This window comes from Labrus bergylta, chromosome 12, assembly GCF_963930695.1.
Source record: "Labrus bergylta chromosome 12, fLabBer1.1, whole genome shotgun sequence".
Classification (NCBI taxonomy): Eukaryota; Metazoa; Chordata; class Actinopteri; order Labriformes; family Labridae; genus Labrus; species Labrus bergylta.
Genome location: NC_089206.1, coordinates 22736212 through 22763941, shown reverse-complemented (window position 1 = coordinate 22763941; position 27730 = coordinate 22736212). Strand labels below are relative to the sequence as shown.

The 27730-nt window shown below is 42.6% G+C and overlaps 1 protein-coding gene across 2 annotated transcripts in view; it reads left to right on the top strand.

Moving 5' to 3' along the window:
- plxna1a (plexin A1a) overlaps positions 1-27730 on the top strand; it is a 259997-nt gene that overhangs the window by 192150 nt on the left and 40117 nt on the right. For both annotated transcript variants that reach the window (XM_065961309.1, XM_065961310.1), the window contains exons 12-18: positions 1788-2011; positions 8818-8969; positions 10666-10786; positions 11751-11887; positions 14923-15090; positions 22523-22616; positions 24228-24464. In XM_065961309.1, the coding sequence (XP_065817381.1) occupies positions 1788-2011; positions 8818-8969; positions 10666-10786; positions 11751-11887; positions 14923-15090; positions 22523-22616; positions 24228-24464 (1133 nt within the window). The remainder of the gene's footprint in view (positions 1-1787; positions 2012-8817; positions 8970-10665; positions 10787-11750; positions 11888-14922; positions 15091-22522; positions 22617-24227; positions 24465-27730) is intronic.

The window sequence follows — 27730 nt, the reverse complement described above, 5'->3', positions numbered from 1 at the left end:
ATTTCAGTAATATCCCCGTAGGACGCTTGTTCATTATTTAATTTTTTTATGTATTTATCCATTGAAACAGTTATTTTCTCTTCCTCACAGCCTTCAAATGGTAATTCCCACAAACTAAAGGTATAGGTTGTTAGTCAGACGATTAACATTCATGGATGCTGATCCTCTGTTCTGTCTCAAACAGACACACACACTCCTGATTACTGACTGTCATACTTCTTCTACTGGCTGTCTTTCAAATAAACAACTAATTTAACTTTACGGTGTCCAACATTTACCTCTAGTAATAAAAGAAAATGTAATGTTTGTCAAGTCAAACAAAAGTTAAATGCAGTTTATTGTATCACATTTTTAGGAGGGGCTGCAGTGGTTAGCTCTGTCCCCCAACACCGAGGAGGTTCCTGGTTTGAATCCCCGTCTGACAGGAGCCTCTCTGTGTGGAGTTTGCATGTTCTCCTGGTGCATGTGTGGGTTCTCTCCGGCTTCCTCCCACAGTTCAAAGACATGCTGGTTAGGTTAACTGCTGACTCTATAATTCCCTGTAGGTGTGAATGTGAGTGTGACAGGTTGTCTGTCTCTATATGTCCGCTCTGTGATCGACTGGCGACCAGTCCAAGGTGTAACTCCGCCTCTCGCCCCAATGACAGCTGGGATCGGCTCCAGCCCCCCTTCGATCCAAACGGGAAAAGCGGTATAGATGGATGGGTTTTTTGGAGGGATACCAGCAAGAAAAGCATCATTTTTAGTTGGAGTTTTAACACCCAACCCTAGCTTTCAGAAAATAGTCATTAAATTTAAACTAATGCGAAGCACATGAGGACGCAAACCCCAGCAGGCAAGCACATGACTGCGACTAGACTCCAAATGTAATAAAAAAAGTAGTTGAATTATAGACGAGTATAAAAGTTATTTAACTCAAAGAGGACAAAGAGAGAGAGAACAGAGAGTTACGATCCCACTGCATTTGAGTTAACCTTTGTTTTAAATGACACAACACAAGCTGAGGACTGTAACTACCTGTTTTAGGGGGAATTGTCCGCTCTTGAAATATGTATGTTAACTTTTCAAAATCTTGTTTCTGTGTGACACAACAAAAGCTTGCAACTTGCAAGCTTTAAAAAAAAAAGGTTTGACAAAGGCTGACAAATGGCTGCACATTCATACAAAGAATAGTTTAGCAAGAATTTTGCCATATTTTTATCCCAGGGCAAAACAAACTGCCCTCTGACATTTTACAGCGAGGGTTGTGAGGCAACAACTTGTGCTTAGTGCCACCTAAGATAATAATGACTTTAAAAAAAAAAAATGACAACAACAGAAAGCAGAATTAGGACGGGTTCTGGACGACCTTTATCCATTGCCAACACTACAAAAATAAATGTGTGGAGGTGTGAGGCGTTTGTGAAGTGTACAAAGACTGGCCTATAAAATAATGATATGAGGAATACTTTGGGTAGAAAATGATTTTGACTTTCTCTCTGGATTAAGTTCATGCCCTTGATGCTAAACATAAATCTTGTCATGATAAATTAGCCTTTTTTTTTTTAGCTAGATGTGGCACGGCTGATCTGAATTCAGCTACTTTAGTAAGCTTGTTTTGTAAGTATGCCAGTCCTTTATTTTTCTTTATTTTAGGTCCATACATTGGTGCTACTATCTGTGTTTTTCCTTGTATTGGTCGGAGCCATATTGTCACTAAATGTTAAGGTGGGCCTTCATAGCAGCCAATGAAATAACTCCACTCATTCAGAATCTGTCTCTTGTCTCTTTCCCTGTCTGTCAACCAGCCCACCTGTACAAGTGCAGAGCGCTGCGGGACAGCTGCGGTATGTGCCTGAAGGCGGACCCCAGGTTCGAATGTGGTTGGTGTGTCCAGGACAGGAAGTGCTCCCTCAGGCAGGAGTGTACAGGCGGAGGAAACTCCCACCTCCCACTGCAGCTGGCTGAAGGTGGAGGGTGGATGCACGCCACCTCTGGAAACAGCCGCTGCACCCATCCAAAGATCACCAAGGTAAGAAGCGTGTGTATGCACCTTGGTATGGTTTCATGAACACGATTATATCATCTGCCGTTCTTCATGTTTCACACAATAGCTATGTTTCAATATGTCCGCTCAGAATCCCCCAAAAAACTAAAATCTTAAAATATTTCCAGGACATAATTAGCACCAATTAATCTGAGGACAGATGATAGCTCATCAGAAATGTTTACAATGAAACCCCCAGGCCTCCATGCAACAGTTTAAAAATGTACCGACGCTGATTGAGAATGTATTGCTTGTTTACATGAAATAGTTGTTCCTATTTATCACGATGAATTCGGGTGAATCTCCATAGCAAGAAAATGGCAATTAAGCAACGATTCAACTCTTCTAATCAAAACGACCCTCCAAGTCACAGTTGTAAAAATCCACTACAAAGACAGAGTAGCAGAGCTTCTTTGAGCGCCACTCCATGATCTCGTCAACTCACGAGGAGCGTAACGTCACCTGCCGGGATCCAAGCCTGGTGAACCTTGATGGGCCGTTGCGTCAGCCCTCTTTTCTCGAGGCCCCCGTGGTCACGACAGCGCTACGTGTCCTGAACTGAGAGCGAAAAGCTGCTCTATTTTAATGTGCTGCCATGTTGGGACCTTGCGCCTGCCCTTGGCACAGAAATGGTATTATTACTCTGTGTTACATCAATCTGGTACTCGGGAGGCAGAGGCACGTAGAGGTTTGTTTGGTTTTGATCCTCTTTTTAAACTGTCTTTTGAGGTACGCTCGTCTTTTACGTGTCACTGTCTCTCTGAGTGTCGATGTTTCAAAAGCTGTTGGGTTTAAAATCTAGAATTGGTCACATAGATTTGAGGTTCATTCATTCCTGACTCTAGCAAGGAGAGGGCGGGGGAGACAGCTCTCTCCAGTGTTTTACAAATTTTAAATTGAAACGCGTTACATAGTGCTCCTTTAAATCAAACCAGCAAAACTTTATTTAACAGTTTAAAGAAATTGAAGCCAAAGTCCTAATTAAAAAAATATATTTTAATCAGATGGCATGATAATGTTTTTTCCAGTGATTCAGAGGCGTATCTTGATTCAGCATTTTTTAGCTTGTTCTTATCTTTTCCCATTATCATTACCATTCCTTTTCTTGCGAATATCTGTTTTGACTAAAAGCAACAGGAACATTTTTAATCAACCTTTCAGTGTCATCTCGGTACACTGTGGGTTTCTTTTTCTTGATATGAGTCATGCGTAACTCGAAGGTCCTGCAATTGTTTCTGACACTATTGTTGGATCTGTGTAGTGAGATATGGTGAGTTTCTGATCCTTCATCTCTCTTAACGTCTATTGCGACATACGCAACATAATGATAAGCCTGTACAACTTTGAGTTGACGGTTAATTGTTGAGATGACAAGAAAATGATGTAAACACAAATGTGATGAGAGTAAAAGGAAACATAAAGAGCCTTTTTGAACACATTCTCCATGTTTCTTTTAGTTGTTGTTAGTGAGAGTTTTGTGTCTTTTATCTGACGTCCCCAAACCTGCTGACAAATTCAACTCTTTTGTTGCACTCCTGCTGCAACGTAATGCTCGCTGTGTTTGAGAGAGGCTGCGTCTATTGTCACATATCCGCCATCAAAATGCTTCTCCATGTATAGACAAGTGTGTACCTGTTTATCCATGATCCTGTTTGTGTGAAGACAAGGGCAAAAGAAGGAGAAAGGAGTATTCCATTGTTTTTATTGTAGAGCTGTAAAAGTGTAGAAAGAATAGGGGTAATAAATGCTGTTGGGAAAAGCATGAAGTTAAAGTCATGTAATCAATATCAGATTTCGTCCTTATCATGATTCATTGATTTGTCTATGACTCTCTTTCTTTAAGTCAGTATTCTGACTGTTATCCCTGCTCTGTTGGAGCGCTGAAGCAGAATTCCCAAGCTAGTTTCTGACCACATAAACAACTTCCCCAAGTTTTCAACAGCTGCTGGACCATGGTTCATGTGGTAATGGTTTCAGCTCAGACCACAGCAGGATTACTATGTTACAGAACACACACACACACACACACACACACACACATGCATATACACAGTGTGTGTGTGTGTGTGTGTGTGTGTGTGTGTGTGTGTGTGTGTGTGTGTGTGTGTGTGTGTGTGTGTGTGTGTGTGTGTGTGTGTGTGTGTGTGTGTGTGTGTGTGTGTGTGTGTGTGTGTGTGTGTGTGTGTGTGTGTGTGTGTGTGTGTGTGTGTGTGTGTGTATAGGTTGGATGACAGACCACCAGAAAACCATTGCTATAATATTGACGATTTGATGTGGCTGCCATGGTCGGGACTGCAATATAAACGCTGAACGACCACAGAGTTACAACACAGTACTCTACTTCCAGTTGATTCTTCATTGGTTGTTTTCATAAGGAAAGACCAAACGCAGGGAAGATGAAAATTATTCATTTGATCCAGTGCTCGTTCAACACCGTTCCCCATAGACTGCATTACAGTAATGCAAAACTTCATCCCTGCAACGGCTCATGCAAGAGAAGCAACAGGGGAAGGACCCAAATGCAGACAACAGAGGCAGCTGTATGATTTTTATTTTTTCAAAACAAAACTGAAGATACATAGACTGAGACAAGCAAGGGTCAGAGCCAGACGAGAGTGATCAAACAGTCAGGCAGAACAAAGGCTGGAAATCAAAAGGAGAACAGCAACTTCAACAACCTGCCAGGGAATGATTGGAACTGGGTTTTATATGAAGTCAAAGGCTTATGACTAAAGAGGAAAAAAACGTTTGGGAGTTGCGAGAATGAAGTGATTTGAGGTTGAACGGGTGTTGCAATATCTGGAAAGCAGGTACAAAGAGGCTGAAGGCTGATGGTGGAGTCATTGCGAGAGTATCCATGTTTGCGGTGTTTTTTCTCCAAAATGGTTTTGGTCCATCCTACAGCTCATACCCAACCTGACTGGGTCGATTTCTGAAGCTTAGGCAGATTAGCTCAAAGCCAAGAGAAGCTGGACTTACGTTTCCACGCTGAGTGCCGCTGCTTGCAGGTGCCGGAGACTGACTGTGGAGCGTGCAGTGTAAACACTAGCGTTGACGAAAGAGGGCGTGATCAGGTCCATATTGTGCAGCACAGACAGAGCGCGATCACATGAGGATCCTGTGGAAACTGCCAGTAAGTGGGGCCAGACCACAGGAAGAAGACACAAACTGTGATATCTCCAACTATGTGTCTAAAGTAACCGACTCGGTGGAGGGAAATCTTCTTTTGCGTTTTTCCAATTTTTGCACAAATTCATTCTAAATTTCAGCTTTCATTCTCTACAAAAGAGACTTAACTTCCAGAGGCAACCACACAGCGCGTTAATGGAATCATAACAAAATTGACATTCCTTGTGAATACGATATTTGCTGCTGAGCTCCAGGGTCTTGTGCTTAGTGGTTAGTATCTGGCAGAGATTGTGATGTACGTGCATGCATCCTCTTTTCAGTGGAGTCTAAGATCGGTTTGGCTGCTTGCATGGCACAACTTTATCTATTACCCTTGCAGTTGTGTCCTCAGGCTTGCTAGTTCGTACTCAACTGTGGTTGTGTTGTATCAGATCACTTTCCTTTCCAAAACCGCCAGAGGTGTGGTCTTAAGCTTCAGGGCGTCTTTAGTTTGCATTCTCCAAAGAGTGGTGGTTCCGTTAAGGCGATACTGTTGTGGTAAATCACTGCAACATGAGTCCAAAGCTGCTCCAGGTCTCATTTCCACACTGTGGCGTCTGCCTGCATGCCCACGAGCTTAGTAAGCACAGGCGTATTTGCTCTGTGGTGCCACATTTCGTTTCTTCCAAGAAGTAGTGAGGTTCTAATGGAAATCTTTGGGATCACAGAAATGATATAGTGGTCAACAACCATGGCATTTTTGGGGGGTAAAAAGCTATGAAGTGTTAGTGATCTGATTCAGAAACATACCAGAGATCTTATTGTATCATAGTAGAGCTTACATTTAAGTCTTGTTGTTCCATGAAGTATGCTAAGCATCTGTGTTTGATTGGCAGCCCTACTTACATTTGGTTAACCAAGCTGCACCCAGAAATGTCATTTTGCCTTCATTGCCCCCACCCCTCCTCAAATGTTTCTGAGGTATGCTGGGATTTCCTGTTTCAAATTGATTTCCATCACTATATTACTGCTGAAAGCATGAGCTGATATCCTGCACAAATATGCCCAAGCTACCAAAAAGTCAACTATGCTTTTACAAATATGTACGATAAATTATTTTGAAGCCACCACAGGCACCAGGGCTACTTCAGCGGCTTAGCAGCAAATTCAGTGACTGTTGTATACATTTCTGAGCTTTAAATGTTGACCAAACGTTCAGATTTCACAGAGGATAGGGAACTCAATTGTCAAATTTGTAATGAGTGTTGTTTTGTAAAGTCAGGGTAACAGGCAAACTGACTCTGGTGGCCTAAATTGGGTGGCATGAAGTTTACACACTCATACACACAAACAAATTAATATAACTTATCTCCCTCTCCGTCTCCACAAATCATGACTTACTTACTTTACAGGCAGGGTTGGTTGAAATTGTCTTTAGGCTTCTGGAGCATGTGCGTAAGTGGATGTTAGTGAGGGGGCGTGGCTTTTGAGGGAACACAGAGGTTTCAACACAGCCAAGATAGTTGATTTAAACTTCAAAGCTTGGATCCAAAGGCAACTGGACTGGTTCAAGATTTTCAACCAGTCCAGTTGCCTTTGGACCAAGCTTCAGCTTTACCATGACCTGGATGACTGAGAACTAGCCATTTGTCCAGGATTTATTAATGGGCTTATACAGTTACAATCTGTGCTTTACCTCTGCTCTCTTTTGAAAGGATTCACACAAAAGACTTTGGAAAACATTGCCTGTTAAAAGTACAGTTTCATCCAGGATGGTTTGTCGGCATGACGATATGGATGACCATGGATGACTCTCAATACGTTGATCACATATAGCTTTGCACATTCGTTTCCAAAATTGCATAGTCTCATAACTGATATATAGTTTATATTGGATATGCAGAAGAAACACATTTTCCACTGCAGGGTTTGTGTGTTTACATTGTTATATATTGTTCCCATAGTCTCCATTGGTCCCCTTTACGATGCCCCCCTCAGTTAATGGCGGTAACCCCCTTAAAAAGTACTTTTCTTTCTCTTTCTGTTGCCTCTCTGTCTGTGGCTCTGCCACTGTTTATATCCCAGGGCTTGGTGGCTGGCTGATATTGTGTTTTGTGGTATCGTAGCTTCATTCTTCCAAAACCATCTGAGGCCCCATTTCCACACCCTGACATCTGTTGTCCATAACGTACCCTAGAGCTTGATGGCTACTCGCTCCGCTCAGTGTTTACCAGCTATTGTGTTTGTAGAACCGAAGTGCTGAGGCTCTGCTGGCGCCTGAGGTTCCAATGTGAGTCTGCCTCCAAATAGTAGGCTGCATTATCCCCGTCCAGGCTGCTCTCACTCTGTGTTCCTCCGTCTCTTTAGTCCATTATTTTATATAGTTGAATCAAATGTAGAAGTTTTCAAACTCCATCACATAACTTCATACATTCAGACGGATATCACTGTGATTATTATGTCACACGATCTTCTTTTTTTCTGCATTTATATTCAGCTTTGGAATTTTGGTTATTTTTCAATTTCATTTTTTCAGTTGAATCTTTTTGAAGCCCAATGGCTAGTTCACCTGACCCATGGACAGAGGCCATAGTCCTCAAAGGGTTTAAATCTGACCTGTGGCTCCTTTTCCCGCATATATCATTACTCCCTGATTTTCGTCTCTATCCACTGTCCTGTCTCTAGAGTAAAGGTGTAAAAAGCCCAAAAATAAATCTTAAAAAAAAACAAAAAACTTTTGAAATGGTCATGATTGTTTTCCCCTTTCCCTTTTAATTTCTACATCTAAGTAAATTAATAACATGTATTTCTTCTAATTTACCACACTGTTGAAAATAGTTTGTCTTTAAGTTTTTTTTTTAATGTGTTTTCTGTCGATGGCATTAAGACAATGCCTTCATGCTGCTGCTGCCTGAGTTTGCATTTCCACACGGCGCTGTCTGCTCAGCCGAGCGCTGCAGGAGAACAGGGCAGTGGACATATTACACATAATTACCTCGTGATGCTTGTTAAGGATTAGGTTTGTCCGTGCTGAGGCGTGTGTATGCAGTTGTGTAGTTGTGTGTGTGTGTGTGTGAGTGAGTGTTTGTGACAGCCACCGTCCATCAGTCACCATATTTGTTTTGTCACAGCACACCTGTCCCCGTTACGCGCCATAATCTGGCTAGATAAATCACATTATGGTCCGACGGCGCGCCTGAGCGTTAACACCGCCGCAGCCCCGCCGACGAAGCCAAGCCAGCGTAATAAGTTTCAATTAGACGAAGCCGGTTTGGTTCTGTGTGTCAGCGCAGGCTGTTGTTTTCACCCTCTTTATCTCATTTTCATTGTTTTTCGGAGCCAAGAGGGAGATTTTTCTTCATTAAAACTTAAATCAACTGATATGGGCATCTCTGAACGGTGTGTGTGTGTGTGCGTGTGTGGGTATGCGAGTTGAATGTTTTTATGCATGTTTGCGTGAGGTTTTCTTTGCCTAGTCATTTTTGTTGGGATTTTAAACGAGTTAAAATGGTACAACATGTGAAAATGTGGCTATATTATGATTCCTCAATATGTGTGTGTGAGTGTATGCATGTAAAAGAGACTTCCTTTGTATCTTATGTCTCCTTCTCTCTCTTCCTTTCCTCTCCTGTTCCTCTGTCTCCTCCTCCTCTGCCCTTTCTCGCATGCTTTTCTTGGTCCAGTTGTTCCCTGAGACGGGACCCCGCCAAGGTGGAACCAGGGTGACCATCCTGGGGGAAAACCTCGGGCTGCAGTTCAGAGACATCCAGATGGGTGTCAAGCTGGGCAAGGTGCCCTGTGTGCCCATCGAGGAGGAGTATGTGAGCGCAGAGAGGTAAGACAAGGAACAGAGGACACCATCTGTAAACCAGATCCACATGTGTAGCCAAAATAAAAATGTTGCAAAATGAGAAAAACAAGAACAGATGAATGTGTTTGCATACACACACGGGCAGAAACACACACAATCCCAGTTCTGAGGGCACACACTCCAAAGGTGGATCTCATCCTGACCAATCAATCAACATTCATGTAGGTGCTCAAACATCCTCATCCAGCAGCTGAACATGTAGTGACATCAGGTTTGTGTGTGTGTGTGTGTGTGTGTGTGTGTGTGTGTGTGTGTGTGTGTGTGTGTGTGTGTGTGTGTGTGTGTGTGTGTGTGTGTGTGTGTGTGTGTGTGTGTGTGTGTGTGTGTGTGTGTGTGTGTGTGTGTGTGTGTGTGTGTGTGTGTGTGTGTGTGTGTGTGTGTGTGTGTGTGTGTGTGTGTGTGTGTGTGTGTGTTCCATCTGTTGTTCCCCTCCATTACTCCCTACAATATGCTTTTTCCTTTATTTTTCCCATCCCTCCATCCTGACATTTACTCCTCTGCAGGGTCTTCCACGGCTGAGGAATTGAGTTCACGCAGATCAAACAATCTCTCTGTAGTGCACTTAGTTGGGAAATGATGCATGTTGAGATGGAGGGCATCTCTATTCAAATATTACACACACACATCACTTATTTTACATATTCTTCCTGATTTCCCCCTGCACCACCTCGAACATGTCTTTGTTTAATATTTTCACCCATCATTGCAGACATTTCATCCCAGTTTTTCTGTCGGCTTTTTCTCTGACAGATATGTTGCTGCAATGTGTTTTATGCAAATGTTTCTTACTGTGGTCATGTTTGATCCATCTTGTTGAGTGTTCAGCACATTGCACACAGACTGCAGCTGAATACTGTAAAACCTCCAATTTACTTTACATCAGGCATACACAAATTAGCTTGTTAGCATGTTACTTTATATGATTAATTTTTGCACTTGAATTCACTAACTCTATAAGTATGCTGTTTTATTGTCAAATATCTAAATAGTATAACAAAGACTTAGATCGAGACTAACTTTTTGTGTCTTTAGATAGCATTTGTTATGAATTGGCACTGTACAAATAAAGATTTGTTGATTGTTTGATATTATATTGTTCCAATGTTTGTTTCAAAAAAACAAAAAATAAAGGAATTTGTTCTTAAGTTATTTTGAGCCCAATTTGAGGCTGAATTTGAAATAATTTTCAAGATGTTGTACCTTTTAAAATCTGGGATGTACTTAGGAAAAATTATCCTCTTGTATCCACGATAAACAGCTTCTTATTAGCAGTCAAATTTGCTGGGTTTTTTTTGCTGTATATGTGTGTATCTTTTCAATCCCACAGATCAAAAACAGGTGATCAGTTTGCTGCAGGCAGAGGAACATGAGTGTGCTGTGCCGAAGTAGTGCTAAAGCAAAATACAGCACTGAGAAGTTTCTTAGTATAGGGTGCATTTACCCCAATGTTACTTTGAGCAAAAAATGCCTTCTCTGCATAGACGTATAGCCTAACTTCTGCGTACGCAGGTCTGTCTCTCCTTATAGGGGCAGAGCTGACGGGCATCTCCTGTGGCTGATATACTTTCTATTGAGTATACCTCATACAATCCTGCTTAAAAAATGGGAACAAATCACCTGCCCCTGACCTTTAATGCTTTCTATTTCTCTGTCCTAACAGAATAGTCTGTCAGCTGAACGACGCCACCAGCTACCGTGTCCAAGAAGCTCAGGTGGAGGTGTGTGTGAGGGACTGCGTCATTGACTACCAAGCCCTGTCGCCAAGGCCATTCACCTTTGTGGTAAGGAACATACAAAAGGACCTTTTTAGATAACCCTTTCTACATGGCCTACTAGGACTAAATAAAACACTCTGCTTTGACAGTCAGTAAGAACTTAAACTAGTTTTGTCCTTTTTATGCCTTTATGTAGAGACAGGAGAGTGGATAGAGTCAGAGATCAGGGAGAGAGAGAGAGAGAGAGAGTGGGGAATGACATGTAGAAAAGGAGTCAAAGGTCAGATTCCAACTCGGGCCGCTCTCTTGGAGGATTATAGTCTCTGTTCATGGGGGGCACGGGCACACCAGCACCCCACACTGTTAGTTTTACCAGGCGGTCACCATATCATAGAATTTGTTATAATTTTGGGTCCAGAAAAGCAAAACTCAACATGCTTGAAGCATAGTTCAGTGCTTAGAGCCCCAGTTTAAAGGTTGGTTTACTAACTTTGTGACTTTGGCTTATTACTACTAATAAAAAAGATAGCTATGGGGCGCTGGTGGCCTGGTGATTGGTGCTCGCACCCCGTGTGCAGAGGCTGTAGTCCTCCGGTTTGAGTCATAGCTGTGACTCCTTTCCTGCATGTCATTCCCCCCTCTCTCTCTCTCTCTCTCTCTCTCTCTCTCCCTGATTTCCGACTCTGTACACTGTCCTATCTCTAAATGGAGGCATAAAAAGCCCATAAATAAACCTTAAAAAAAGATTGCTGTTTGTAGCTTATAATTGTCTTGCAGTATGTTGTCCCATGTGAGGGTTGTTTTGTGTATATATCTATTTTGTTTAATATGAATGATGTTGTGTTATGATTAAATTTATATATTTCAAGTAAATGATGTCAAACATGTGCTTTCTGTTATTTTCAAATTTCCTGTTTCAAATTAAATTCCTATTTCCTTGATGTCCTCTTCATGTTTGTGAGGATGCTTCTTTCTGTAATCCCATCTATATTACCTGTTGTTGTTGTTGTTGTTTTATTCTCCCCTCCAGACTCCATTCTTCACCCGTATCGTGCCATCTCAGGGCCCAATTTCTGGCGGCACGAGAGTCACCATAGAGGGAAGCTACCTCAACGCAGGCAGCTACGTGTCTGTCAGCATAGGGCCGCAGCCGTGCTACTTTAAAAAGTAAGGAAAACGCTCCTTTTCATGTCTCGGAATTAAATTATAAATCTTCCTGTGGGGAAATTGGACCATCACGGCGGAGGAGAGTAGGATTTAGATAAGAATGGGGACCAATAACGGTGCTTGGAACGGTAACACAAATTCATAATTATGTCTGGAGGTAGTGGAGATGATACATGACGATAAAGGAAATATGTGCATAAATAAACATTCTGCATTAGGAGATTTGTGTCGAGCAAAAAGCTGCACATGTAATCAGCGTGTCAGGTTTGGACGCTTTGAATCTTGTTGCTTGCAGACACACAGCTTCTTTTTGTTTGCACACACACGGTACAAAATAATTTTAAAAAATCCAAACTATCACCACAGCTGCTTGCATGTCAAACGCTTGGATTAGCCCTCTCGTAGCTAATCTCCATTGAAGCCTCTGTATGCTAGCTTTGACAGCAGTCAGGTCTGACAGCAGTCGGCGCCCGGTGCTGCAGCCTCCTCACAAATAATCCAACAGATTCCTCTTCATCACGACTGTCCGCTCACCTCCACTCGGTCTTTATCTGTCGCATCCCCACTGTGCGCCCCTCTGTTTGTGGCGTCTTGTGAGCGGTTGCCGGGAGCGTGGGTTCTTTGTGAATGAAGTTGCTATGGTTACCGGCCATGGGGGCCTTTGGAGAGTGGATGTTGTTTTTTTCCCTCTCACTCTCTCCATCTCTGTGCAACAACCATGGTATACAGAGGCAAAATACAATGTGCAACTCTATATTGAAGTGTACACACACACACACACACACACACACACACACACACACACTCACACACACTCCTCTGCTGTGAAGTCATGGCCCAGAAAAGCAGCCACCACTCAACTGTGCTAAATACATATTAGATAATGTAGCTGCTGGGGACTGCACTCAAGACTGCGATTGAAAATGTTATTTTGCCTTTGAGACATGCAGGCTTGGACACACACACACACACACACACACACACACACACACACACACACACACACACACACACACACACACACACACACACACACACACACGCACACACACAAACTCTTTCCATCCCTCCCCAAGTGTTTGTGACTGCTGCCGTTGATCCTTGTCATTGCAGCAATCATCAGAGGTAGAAACTTCATGAAACATGAGTTCAGTGCTCCGCTTTTGTTTCAACCCGGTTCTCTTCCTCCTGCACTAAACCCTCCATCACTTTCTGTGTTGCATCTGGTCACAATAAAGTGATCTGATTAGTTTCTCCTCCGCCATTGTTGTTGACAAAGCTGGCATCAGACGTCCCGCCACTTCTTAATTTTGATTTGTCGGTGAAGGTTCCAAATGTTTAAATGTTTTTCAACTCAGAGTGCTGCAAGCGCATCAACAAAAAAAAAACAGTAGACGCTAGGCTATGTAACTTATCACGCTCTGGACGCTGAAATCTAAGAAGACAAAAACAGCCTTAGTGGACACAGAACCTTATTAAGTCAAACTTTTTTTTGGCTTCCTTCATAGCAGTCACCTTGAGGTACATAGAAATGGAAGAGAATTAAAACAAATCCAAAGAAGACACTGATCAGTGAAGTCAGTGGTGCTCTGAGGTGAAGTGCTTTGAGATTATCGCATGAATGATGCAAATAATTTAAAGGTACATCATGTCAAATTCCTGATTCATCTGCAGGGTTCAAAAGCAACATGTCAGTTGTCAATTAATGTCAATTAATGTCAGGTAGGAATGCATATGTCCATGGATCTGCTTATAATCTAGATACCATGATAACACTACTGGCACACTCTCAAGTCTGCTGACGCCAACTTCAAGTTCCCCCCCCTCCCCTGCAGGACTAACCACTGGTCCTGGGGGGGCAGAGTATTCTCCATTGCCGCTGTCACACTCCCTCATAAACATCAGAGACTCCCTCTTACTCTCCACCTTTTTTAATAAATGCCTAAAATCTCATCAGATCTACATCAACTACGACCGCTAACAAACTCTGTTGTCCTCCTCCAGAGCTTTATAACTCTACTGTTTTATCATTATTATTAATATTAGGTGAAATGTATAAAGATCTTCAACTGTGACTGGCCGACTGTTAATCCTGCGAGGGCTCATGTTTCAGGACTTCAGGATGTGTCCGGTCACAAGCGCAATAATTTTAATCAAATTAGTGTTAACGATGTAGTTTTAAGAGAATGAGACTAATAAACCCTCCAGGCTGGATGCTGCTAATTACTTGCACAATGAGCAAGTCGTTTTAATATGTCAATACTTGAGCTTGAACGTTTGGTATTTAGAGGAATGTTCTGGCACCAGAAAGTAATCATTGTCTCTTTATTATTATAATTCTGTTTTCAAAGGGATCACACTGCTCGACAGCTTCATTGTGAGAGACGGCTGATGGCTTCCTTCTGTTGTTCTCTCCGTCTGAAGTGTGCATTTTGGATTTTTTTTGTACAATTATTACACTTCACTTTTATCCTCTGCAATCCTGTGTGTATTCATGTCCCAGATCTCTACATTAATACATCTTTATGTGGTATTTATTTGTCTAGATGGATGCATTTTTACTTTAAAATAGTTCCGTTTTACAATGAATAATCTTGCCATATGCATGAGATGTATTTTTCTTTTATATATATTTTTAAAGCAATCCAGTTGGGAATTTCCCAGTGTGCCTTCCTGCCACTTTCTACATATTGCATGTGTGCCGTGTGCCGTGGTCCGTGGCGCTGGTCGCTCCCATCAACGCTTGTATTTCCACAGCATGCACCAGCAGCGCCGATCTGCTCTGCTCGGGGTCAAATATGCACTGACTCCATCAATTTCCACATACTCCCTGCACACTGTGGCACTACTCCGCTGTTCGCTGCAATTTTAGTCAATCCTCCTGAAGAAACACACTCAATCACTTCAATCGCTTTGTCAACATTACGTCAAAACAGGCACCAAATGAACAAAAAACAATCAACTTTGCCACACGGTGCTAATTATGTAACTTTTTGAATCCCCTTCATGAACTGTTCTCATGTTTGTCGTCACAGGAGAAATGCTGGTGAGATAGTGTGCGTTACACCAGCTGGACTCGCTCCGGGAAGTTCATCGGTGTTGGTGGACATCGATGATGCTGAGCTCAGAAACCCAGAAGTGAAGTTTAACTACACCGAGGACCCCACTGTCCTGAGGATTGAGCCTGACTGGAGCATTGCAAGGTAAGCTGTCAGGTTTTTGTCCAAACCCCAAGACTTAATAACCCGTCTTTTGGCGCCAAATAACAGATTTGGGGATATAAGAGGATATTTTGCATAGGTAGAGCAACAACTGGCTGCTGCTTCTCAATTGAATCCAGGCACCATTGGTGGGTTCATACAGTGAGCACAGGAGCACAAATGCTTTGTCCATGCTGGGACATTTTAATTTCAGGATGCTTGTTCAGAAATGTAAGTTCCTTGAGGTAGTCTTGAATTTGGACTCTGACTCATAACTCGACTGTTTGTGATGCAGCGGCGCTCGCGGAGCAAATTTGAGGAAGCCTTTTTTGAAGCAGTCCGAGCAGATTTAAATGCCAGTCGAGAGCTCTGACAGCGGGGGTTTTTGGATGGGAGTAAATTGCCGACGCCTCTAGACATTTTTCATCCGGCTCAAACAAGAATGCCTAAGTGGACAAAATCATGATCAGTGGAAGTAGCAGGCTGGGTGATCAGAAAATGTAGAGTGTGAGATTATTATGCAGACCATTGATTGACTAAATGTGATTAGTGATTGAAGAGGAGACTTATACTGATCATCCGATGCCAATTTTCTCTGCCTGAGTTAATGAAATTAATGCAACTCTGAAGTCTAAATCTGTGATGCAGCTTGTCATCTAGTATGCCTCTCAAACAGAGGCAAAAAAAAAAAACCACATTGGTTTAAATGATGCAGACTTAAGTATCTATACAATGTGTAACCTCATGTGACTTTATATGACCTGGATTTGATTTGATTTTGTTGTTTAACTGTATTTTTTTTGGGCTGCAACTTTAGAAAACACCTTGTTTCCTTCCCCTGCTTCTTCAAATTTCCCCTCCTTCCCTCCTGCTCCTCTCTGCCCATCTCTGTGCTTCTTTTCCTCCCTGTGGTGACTCATCATAGATGGTAGCAGGTAGATGCCGAGCTTGTTAGAGAAGAGTGTTGATGAATCCTGCCCCGCTCCTTTTGCCCAGTAGGTCTGGCCAAAAAGCAGCTGAGGTCCAATCACTGCCCTGCACACCCCACTGTGAAGGTGTTGTTGTGTTGAGTTCTACTTCAGGAAGCTCACCCGGGGGTGACCATCCCACATAAAGAAAAAGAAACATGCATACACACACACACACATACACCCCACTGATTCCCAGAGTCCCTGATGTTTGGCCCCAGATCCCGGCTCCATCTGGCTGAGAAAACCAGAGAACACACAAACAGCCCCAAACTGTGAGTGAGTGTGTTGCTTGAAGCTAGCGGAGGCTTAAATGTAGCCAGTTTCCTCTCTTACTGAATAGCATGTTAGCTCGGGTAAAAGAAACCTCTGAGATTTGATATCACACAGGATCAAATATCGCTCATTTGTTGGCTTTTGTGCGCTACATGCACGCTCCCACAGAGCATTGTCATTGTGCTCAGGTGATGATAGCTGGAGTGGATGCAAGACAATGAGATAGGGGAAGACGGATTGTGCATAATCATTGTTCTTGGCTGATGAGTTTCCATTTAGGAAGAAGGCAGAGCACTTAAAAAAAATGAATCAATGACAAGTGCTCCTCTGGGACACTGGGGGGGGGAGGAGGAGGAATTTGGGCTTCAGCAGAGGTTAGAAAAGCAATTTTCAACCTACATTTTCAAATCTTTTCCCAAACTGGACGGGTTAGTAAAGCAGATGGGGATGGGGCCTGCCACTCCTTAAGCAAGTGCTGCCAAAGTGCCGTTAAGCAAGGCACTGGATACCGTAACAGCAACAGTGCACATGCTCAATGGCTACCATTAGGTTGTACCTGCATGGGACCTGCATGTGTGAGTGCAACAGGATATAATCCAGAGAATTCACTGCGAGCAGATTTTGCTGTTTTTAATGCTGCTGTGACCAAGCCTTACATGAGTGAATCATCTGTCAGCCATTACCTATTATTTGTGTTTGATATATTCAATTTTGCCCTGTGATTGACTGGCAGCCAGTCCAGGCCAGGGTGTAAACCCGCCTCTCGCCCAATGACAGCTGGGATTGGCTCCAGCCCCCGACGACCCCAAACAGGATAAGCGGTAGAGATAATGGATGGATGGATATTCAATTTCTCGCTTTTTTTATTCCCTCTTTGATACATTTCAAATTACAGGGAAGCTTTTAAGCAATCCCTGCGGTAGAGAAGAAATATTGTCAACAACATTTGACCGTCAGTGAGATGGAGCCAAAAGAGGTTGAAAAATGCAAACAGAGAGCGAGGAAGAACGAAAAGAGAAGGTGGAGATGGCAGGAGTTGATGCGAGATCAGACAACAACAAAAACACACTAACAGCCGAGGTTGGATTTCCCCCCCTGCTATCCCTGAGAGTTTATCCTGATTGTCTTGTTGTCTGTTCCCTGAAGCATGTACCTGAGCTAAAGAGACTCGCTTAGACAAAGAGAGGAGCAACAGGGACAGAGGGACTCAGCACAAATATACATCAAGCTGAAGGAGGAGGGGGGGGAGGAGGAGGAGGCAGAGGACAGGCCGTGTTAGAAAGAAGTGCAGTCCGCTTATATTCCCATGATTCATTCCAGGCGATGGTGTTGGCATCTTATTCAAAAGAAGTGCATTTAAATGTTGACTCTGCTCAATTGCCGCTTTTCATAATCAGCCCCCTGAATCTGTCTTATAAGGAGCCCAGCGATATAATGCCAGGTTTCTTTTTTTTAACATTTCAGGTAGTCGAGAAGAGCAAGCAGTATTTAAACATAGCTGACAACAACATGCATGTTAACATTGAACTTTGTCCGAAGTCTGACAGTCAGATCATACTGTCAGACTGACTGATAATGGATTAAATATTTCCTCCACTTGCTTTGGCACATCATAACATTATTTTGTATTCAGTGTCAGGAGTATAAAATATAATTCAAGGAGATGGATATTTTCAAATGTAACAGGCCAAACTTCTCCGTTTTAATTAGACTCTGCTCAACAGCCCAGATTGGATATGTACAAAAAATAATTTTACCACGTCATGGCCGAGTTTCATGGCTCTCAGCCATCATGAATTTGAATTTGCGTCACTTGCAGAATATTTGGCTCTGGGAGATTAAAGTGCTGTGGTCAATTTAAATGAAAACAGTGCCTCAACATGTTCCTGCTCACAGAAAAAATAAAAGCAAACACAGAAATACTGCTACACTTAAAGGAGCAATGTGTAACTCTGACACCTAGTGTTTAAAATGGGTACTGCAGTCCAAATTCAAAACATTGGAGAGAGCTGTCTCCCCCCGCCCCCCTCCTCCCTAGAGGACACTGACGCTTCACTTTATCTCATCATCTCCAAAATGTATCCTAGTTTTGCCTCATTTATGGTCACGGAGCTTATAAGAAAACTGACGAGGTCGGGTAGAAATAGTTTGCCCGTCCGCTTCCATTACTGCAAGACCTGCTGGTTTGCCGTTTGCCTGGCAAACACAGCGGCGAGGGGTAAATCAGCCGTTTTGGGGGTGCTGTAAAATCAGCTACCTTCTCTGGTCAAAACAAAAAACCGAACATTCAGGAGCAGAATCTAAAGTTAGAAGGTGGACATACTGGCTGCTGTGCTGTTGTCAGCTAAACATAGCATGTTTCCTTAATGTCTGATGATATAGTAATGTTATTTTAATGATTAAACACAGTAGATATCTAGATCGGACCTTAAAGTCAGAGGTGAAAATATCAGTCAAAGACTTCATTCTGTTAAACATACAATGCTGTTGCAAAGGGTTACACTGGCCGCGCAAAAGAACAAAGAAACTCGTCCAGAAGAATAGCCCGACTTTATTTCTTCTTACCACCAACAATGCCAGCGATGGTTCATCTACCTTTATCAGTCACTTCATTCCACTTCCTGTTATAACCATTTGCTAGCTGTGTAAGTCTTCCCACATTAGAGTGATGGATAAATGTCGAGCATTAAAGAGTCAGACTCTTATACTGTATACATATACTGTATCTGTGTTTAGATCTCATCAGGCTCTGTCTTTGTTTCTTACCACCGTATAACCACCATTGGTGATTGTGCGCTAACTTGTTCTGGATGGAAGTGTCTCGTTAATGTCTGCAATGACAAGACAACTGCTTATTGAAGAAATCAATTCAGGCAGTTATGTTAACACACTTAATGTGCCCATTCATCCTTCTGTGGTGGAGTTAGCTGAGCGATGGCTGAAGGCTTTCATTATACCTTGATGCTTACACAGGACTTTTTTTAAACGTGACGTCTAGATGTGAACTGGCTGTAGAGGTGTTTCCTGGTTCAGTTACCTGATCCCACATGTGGCTGCAGAAGGTACAAATGGAGGAAATATGTCTTGTGTTTGTCCAACTTACTTGGTGTAAAAAGGGCTATCCCCTCGTATGGCTTGCAGGATTATTCAAAGCCATCCAAGCTATCATGAATACTTAAAGAATGTGGGGTAATAGACAAAGAGGAGGAAGTGCATCAACATTTTAGAGCCAGCTGTTGAAGGTAGTTTATGGGTTCAACCAAGCAACAACCTTCAGTGTTGTAAAATAAAGCCAACGCAGAAATGCAAAAGCCAAGAAATCTCCATTTCGTCCCATATTAATACCCACACCCTAGCGGTTATGTCATGCGCCCCATTTACAGAGGCTCTTCGCACCAACCGTGGGTTCGATTCCGACCTCGACCCGTTTGCTGCATGTCATCCCCGCCTCTCTCATCCCAACATTTCCTGTCGCTCTTCAGCTGTCGTATCTAAAACAAGCAAAACTGCAAAGTCATCCTTTTTTAAGATTTTAAGACTGAAGGTGATGCACACATTTGCATAATTAGGGGTGTGGTTGAGTTGGTTGAGTTGGCTGATTGGCGGGCGTGTTGTATCTGTTTGCCTGCAAAGGCTTAAGGTCCGTCTCAACTTCACCTGTTTGATAGTTTGATAACAGGTTGGGTTGAGATAGCATTTCCAATAGGACGGTCACCATCATCAGGCATCAAAACGCCTCTTAAGAAACCAATTGGTGACATCACAGAGATACAACATAAAATATTCCAAAACAGCAAAAAGAAGAATACAATTGGGTGCCAATTGGGAGTCTGTGCTCACGGTAGAGACTTCTGTAAGTAAATAATCATTACAGTCATAATTCCACGATTTGGCATTGTTGGACCCCAAGACCAGTAAGGATACCACTGAAGATACCCAACCAACCCAAAGAGGACATCTGAAAATCCCCTGTTTTATGTGTGGATAGTGAGTCAGCAGTCGAGCACCAAGCAGAGAACTTTTAAACTCCATATCCGGCTGACAAGATGTCTGCTGAGATATAAGATCCTTTCTTAGTGAGACATCATAACTGCAGGTTTTAGCCTTGGGCATTTGAACTTCAGACCTTACCAGGGCACAAAGTACCCATTGAGTGCCCACTGCTTGTTTTTCTTTTTTTCCAAAATGCTTTGGTGTCCAATGCTCACTAAGAGAAGTGCACATTATTTATGACTTTTACAAGCCTTTTATTTCAGAGTCTCACAGTATATCCCCCTCCAGGTAGTGAGAAACCTGCAGAAAGACACACGATGGGAAAGCTCACAGAAACGTTATTTCTCAGAGGCACAGGGTAGCCTCTGCAGAAGTGAAAGGTGGAAACAGAGCAGAATACTCAGAGGTTGGAACTGTGAGTGTAAAACAAGGTTGTTATCAACAGGGTATGATGTCTTTTATGAAAACCTTATAAATCCAATTTAAGTGTGGCAGTGAAAAGGACAGCCTCAGCCCCATTGTTTTTACAAGAGGCAGGAGTCCATGCTCCTTTTTCAGAGCTAGTGGATCCTGCGTAGTGTGGAGTCATACAAAGAAACAACTTCATCATTTTGAAGTTAAACCAACATGGGATAGCACTGATGGCTACATCGTATGTTCCCTGTGAAGACTTGCATCAACAACACTATTGGTTGGAAAATGCAAACTAGCTCCAATCTATCATTATTTACGTTGTGATTCATGGAGAAAAGAATGACATCCTTCAAGAATTGATGCAACCAAATAGACATTACGTCTCCCAGAGGGGCTGAGTCTGTCTCTACTCATCAACAAAATGAAGCTATAGCAACTCCAGCCAAGCTCTGGCATCAGTGTTTACTGGATTCAGTCCAGTGACCTTCACAGACTCCAGGCAAACACATATTTACTCTGGATAGAGCAGTGATTAACGTGTGTAGAGTATCTCTGTGGATCTCCCCTCTTTTTCTTAAAATGTTCACCTAGCCTCATGCTCTCCTCTTTCTCCTTTCTCTTTTGCAAACACAAACGCTCCCTGATCCTCCTCTGTTTTCTTTCTACATAAACTCCAATTAAAAGGTTTATTTTCCTTTACAAACTCTGATTCAAACATCGTCCATCGCACATCGTCCGAGCTTCTTAAATTTTCACACAATTATCTGTACTTTCTACTCCTTACATTTAAAAAAAATAGCCTCGTTACTCCTATTTCATTCCGGCTTTTCATCGTTCAAAAAAACACACAAAAAGGGGCGCGCTGGTGGCGCAATGGTTAGGGCGTGCGTCCCATGTGTTGAGGCTCTCGTCTCAAGCGGTAGGCCCGGGTTCGCTTCCACCTGTGGCCTCTTTCCGCATGTCATTCCCCGCTCTCTCTCCCTGGTTTCTGACTCTATCCACTGTCCTATCTCTGGATTAAAGGCACAAAATGCCCAAAAAAAACCACACAGGGGAGGTGGGGTAGTGCACTATAGGCCCCTGTGGCGCAGCCTAAACTTTTGTCCTTAATGGCATTTTTTTCCCCTTACATTACTTTTATACTTTAAGTAGTTTTGAAACCAGTACTTTTACACTTTTACTTGAGTAAAAAGCTTGAGTTGATACTTCAACTTCTACAGAAGTCTAAACCCTAGTATCTGTATCTATACTTCTACCTGAGTAATGAATGTGAATACTTTTGACACCTCTGATCACTTTATCAACATTACCTGAAAACAGGCACCGAATGAACACAAAACCATTTTCAGAAAGATTTTGTAGTTCTCCGGTGATGTGTGTACAGCTGCTCATGGCTGCGCTATCGCTCCAGAAACTATAGAAACACTGACCCAGTGGGTCGGGGCGAGCGGATAGAGCAAAAAGGTGGCACCATGCATGCTGGGAACTTGAGTGTTGAACAAAATCTTGCATGTTATGTTTCTTGCATATTAGTCATTTTGAATCATTGCAATGTTGTTATCTTCAGTGTTGTAATCTGCTGCTTCCTGTTACCAAAGGCAGAAAAAAAAACGCTTTGGAAAAAGAGTCATGTGTCAGTACTTTTGGTCACTACCAATCAGAAAAACCCACTCAATCATGCAGGGATTTGTTTGCCCTGGAGAATGTGTTACGTGCCTACCTGACAGGAGGCTTTTCTACTTTTTTTTTCTCCTCCTACTCACATCGTCTTTTTGTCTCTGCAGCGGTGGAACTCTGCTGACAGTGAGCGGGACCAACCTTGCGACCATCCGAGAGCCAAAGATCAGGGCCAAGTACGGACAGGCTGAATCCTTTCATGTGAGTAACGCTGTGGATGACGCACACACTGCAAAACAACACAAACAAGACGAGACGCGCTCCAGCACAAGCAGCACAAGCACACAAACTAAACGACTTCTTCACAGTCTCCTGCAGCCGGTGCAGAGACACTGGAAGGAATACACTCGCTCATAAACACAAATGTGAAGTTACAAACACACTCAGATATACAGTGTGCATTATCGTACAGTGTGACATACATTAACTGACAAATATTCAGATATACCCCTCTGTGCACAGAAGCACATCCTTAAGACAAGTCCTGCTGTTGTGCAGCCGAATGTGTCACACAGTCTGCCTCTGTTTGGTGCTCACGTCTCTCCTTTACAGATACAGCTTCAGACATATGACGCTACCTCGGGCCAAATAGCTTTTCAAATGTCAACGCACCGCACGAGTGTTTGTGTCAGGAAAAGAAAGAGACAACATGAAGGACAGTATGTGTGTATGTATATGTGTGTTGTGTTTGTATGAGGGAGAAAAATAGATGTGAAAACTGAATAACTAAACTAAACATTGTTCCATTATTCCAGTTTTGAATGTTTTTGATTAATTCTATAGATTCTGTTCACTTTGGTGATTGTCGCTGTCAGCTGAAGCTCTGCAGTTTTCAGGGTTTAGAACTAAACTTCAAACAATGATGAGAAACTTAACAGATAAAGCTGTGTGGCAAACTGCCATGTTCATGCATCCCACACAGCCATTTATAAAAAGCCTCACAGAAGTTTTCCCAATTGACTACCAATTTGGATTTTTATCAGGTAGATATTTCCCCAAGCATGTTTTAGTGTTGTACATTTTCTTTCTTCTAAGGCTTCAGGGACAGCGCTGCATTTGCAAGATTTTTATTAAGAGCAGATTTTTGGAGCCCATTGTTGATCATAGTTAACAAAGGGTGGAGCTGGAATGAATACCAACTTATTTAGCAAGGTGCATCTTAAATTTGGGATACTAATTCTGCTTCCAAAACTGATTTAAGCCATATTTTTGTTATTTTCTGTTCACACTTGCATACATATCTAGTCGTGCATTCACTAAAACCAGTGAAGCAGATATTCAAATGCTTCTCTTCAGATTGAAAATGTTCCTGATAGCGATGTAAAAAAACATTTGTAGCAGTGGTGGTCAAACATTTCAGTCCTCAAGGTCCTCTTATAAATGAAAGCAAACATGGACACTCAATCTTGTTTTCATGTTTTCTTCAAAGCAATGATGTAAATTTGAGGTAAAGGCACGCAGCACATTGCCCACTATTAACATTTGATCATGAATTTGCAAACGATTTACATTTCCAAGCCGTGTAATTGCATTGCAGTATCACAGGGCATTGACTTACAACCAGGATTGGTTGTTGTGCCCGACTGTTCAATTTTAAAAGGAAATGATAGCCTGCAGAATAATCTCAGGAGGCTCTGCAACATGTTTATATATAATATTCCTTTTTTAAGATCAAGATTTTAATGAAAAGTAGGACAATTTCGTTCCATATTTGTTAAAAAAAGACTGAATTAGCTTCTTAACTCATCTTTAATTAGATTTTTCCTCTGACTAAACTACTGAACTCTCTTGTTTTCTCCGTCCTGCTTCCAGAACTGTACAGTCTATAACAACTCCGTCATGGTGTGCCTGGCTCCATCGGTGGCAGATTCGGAGCTCGGTTTTGCCGAGACTGGCACGGGCCCGGATGAGATCGGCTTCTACATGGACAACGTGAACGCTCTGGTGGTGGTCAACGAGACCTTCAGCTACTACCCCGACCCTGTGTTTGAGCCGCTGAGTCCATCAGGGATACTGGAGCTCAAACCAACATCGCCGCTCATTCTCAAGGTCAGAACAGCACAGATGTTGATTCTGAGCGACTTCTCTCTACCTCTCTAGGTTTTACTTCACCAGAGCTCTCAGCAGAGCTTTAACTCTGAAGCTACTTATGTAGGGAGTATTTACGCTTGTGCACACAAATGCTGAGAATTGCATTTGAAAGTTGGTTGAAATATTTTCTTCCAAGGCTGCACAGTGGTTAGCGCTGTTGCCTCATAGTGAGGAGGTTCCTGGTTTGAATCCCCGTCTGACAGGAGCCCCCGTCTGCATGTTCTCCTCGTGCATGTGTGGGTTCTCTCCGGGTACTCCGGCTTCCTCCCACAGTCCAGAGACATGCTTGTTAGGTTAACTGCTGACTCTGAATCTAGGTGTGAATGTGAGTGAGGCTGGTTGTCTGTCTCTATATGTGGTATAGATAATGGATGGATGTATTGGTTTTTCTGCTCTCGTCTCCTCCACACAGGTCTCAAACATATTGGATCCATGTTGTATTTATGAAAGAAAAGCCTGCGCACGCCGACACATAAGAACTCATTCACTGGTATCTTTTTTTTCTTTTTATGAGCGAATGGAAAAAAAAAATGATTGAAAATGTGTTTACAAGGTCTCTCACAAGGTGGAGAAAAATATCACAAATTCATAATAGAGAGCTGAAAGAAACGTCAACACCTCCCAAGGCCACTATCTGTCCTTCAGTAACCAACGGTACCAACTTCTTTTCACTGGCGTTCCTCTTCTGCAGCCCAGAGCCCTCTTAAATAACAGCCCTTTCAATTTGTGTAATTAATTTCTTGTGCTAGGAAGGACCGATGTGAAAGCTCACAGCCCCACAGTCCAGGAGGTGGGGATTATATTGGTTTTCACTTTCATTAAGGGTTGATTGCTCTTAAGTTTATGAAATAAATTGACAATTTGCGAGTCATGTGGACGTGTCCTTGTGTTAGCTTATGAAGCTCGGCTGAAATGTTTAGTAAAGGAGGGATTTAAGAGAAAATAAGAGTTCCTGTTTCTGGGGGAATATGATTATTTTAATATTAGTGGACAAGTGAGGGAGACAGACATACAGTTACAAACTATGGGCTCAATACTAGACTGTATTGTGGCCTTGAGTTTCAAGTTTAGGATGTTCCTCTTTTTGTTTTTATGCAGCTGAAGTGACCCCAGGGCGGCAGTAGCTCAGTCTGTAGGGACTTTGGTTGGGAACCGGAGGGTCGCCTTTCCAAGTCTGGAAACTGGTCTGGTAGCTGGAGAGGTGCCAGTTCACTTCCAGAGCTCTGCTGAGGCACCCTTAAGCAAGACATCAAACCCCCCCCACCAGCTCGCTGTGTAGCAGCCCCCGCTCACTCTGACATCTCTCCATTAGTCCATAGGATCCTGTTTGAGCATGTGTGTGTGTTTCAGCCTATGTGTGTGTGTGTAGCATGTTCAACAACAGAGTGTAAAACTGAACTTCCCCTTGCGGGTTTAATAAAGTATTTCTTCTTCTTCTTCTTCTATATTTATACCAGAGGGTGGAGTAGGAGAAGAACAAGGGTTTGGCGAGTACTAAATTATGAATGTCATGCAGAAGACTAATTCATTAACTGGCTAATTAGCTAGTTAACAACAGAATGAGCTCCTACTTGTGGTGCTAGCTGACTGGGGTCTAATAAATCTTTTTTTTTTCACGATACTAAAGAAGCTGGGAGCGCATGGGACAAAATGAACTCGGACAGATAAATGGAACCAGGATACTTGTGTCACTGAGATCAGCCGTCTTCTCTGCAGGGAAAGTCAATGACACTCCTTACTCCCATGCAAGGTTCAAGGTCAAGGGTATCTTTATTAGGAGCTAAAGAAGGTCAATCTGTTGTGCATTTTAAAAAAGTCACAGTTCAAGGGACATTCAGACAAAATACATCTCAAACAAACATTAAAATACAGTCAAACTAAACAAAAAAGCATAATTGAAACCGAGACATAAAGTGCCGTCAAAGACACCCACTCAAAAGTTTAAAAAGTCCTTTCATTGTTAAAGTGCATCATCTTGTTCTAGCTTTGTTCAGTCGTGCTCTAGCTGCAGGAACAAAAGTGTTTCTGTGGAGTTTTGTTCTCCCCCTATGAGCGACAAACCATCAGACCGAGCAAAGAAGCTGGTACTCAGAGTTTAAAAGATGAGAACTGTCTTAGAGATTAGAGCTCGCCAAACTCTGCTGCTGTGAGGACTAAAGGTCAGACGGGTGAGGTGGTGGCTAAGCTTGCTCGCCCCGTTGACAATTGGGTTTTTTAAAAGATAGATTACCAAAACAATGAAACGAGGGAAACAGAAAGGACGGATTCAATGAAATGAAATGGGTGTGTGTCTAAAAGGTTCATCGTGAAGACCTGTGTCCACTAAATGCTTTTTAAGCTGTAGCTTACTGTTGCTAGTTTACAAAGGAAGACTCACTTCCGTTCCTCTTTGTAGTGTAGAAAACATACAAACAACATAAAGAACCTCGCATTATAGGATCAGTTCTAGACCTGGTAACAGTACCCTGAAAACACAAGTCTGAATAGTTCCTCCTCTGCCATTGTTGTTGGCAGAGTTGATATCAGAGGTCCTGCCCCTTGTTGATTTGGATTGGCCAGTAAGGGAGAAGCGATGACCTATTTGTGTAAACACAGCGACAAAAAACGACAGCTGCCGAGGGTGTTTTTGCGCTAAAGATGCTAAGCGCTAAAAATACTGACTTGCATTGGTTTTGCATAGAAAATGGGCGCTAACGGAGCAAAGACACAGACCTTGACTCTAGAATTCACTGCTTCTATCCTCGGCCAGAACGTCCCCTGATTATCTCTTTTGTTATCACATACAGCGTGTTTTTTTCTGTTAATGTCCTTGCAGAGATTGAAAGCAGCGTAACCGTCATCATCTATTTCTTAAATGATAATTTATTAGCAAAGAGCCTCTCTGTAATTGCCAAATCTCCTGCTTGGCTTGTTGGTTGGAACGGGCCTACCCATTGGAAGCGCTGATGAGATGGACTAAAAAAATGCAATTTGGGCGGTGTTGGGGGGGGGGGGGGGATATGGTAGTTTTTCATTTCTCAGACTCGCAGCGCACTGAACTCGCCATGCAATTATTTCCTCATCTGAAGTGTCGGCTGTGTTTTCACCGAGGTGTTTTCACCGAGAGCAGGAGAAGAAGCATTTATCTGGTTGTCCGTGTTTTTGTGAGTGTTTCTTTCCTGTGTGTGTTTTTGAGAGCTGGTCCCCTGCATGATGCTTCTTTCCCGTAGTGTGTATGTGTGGAA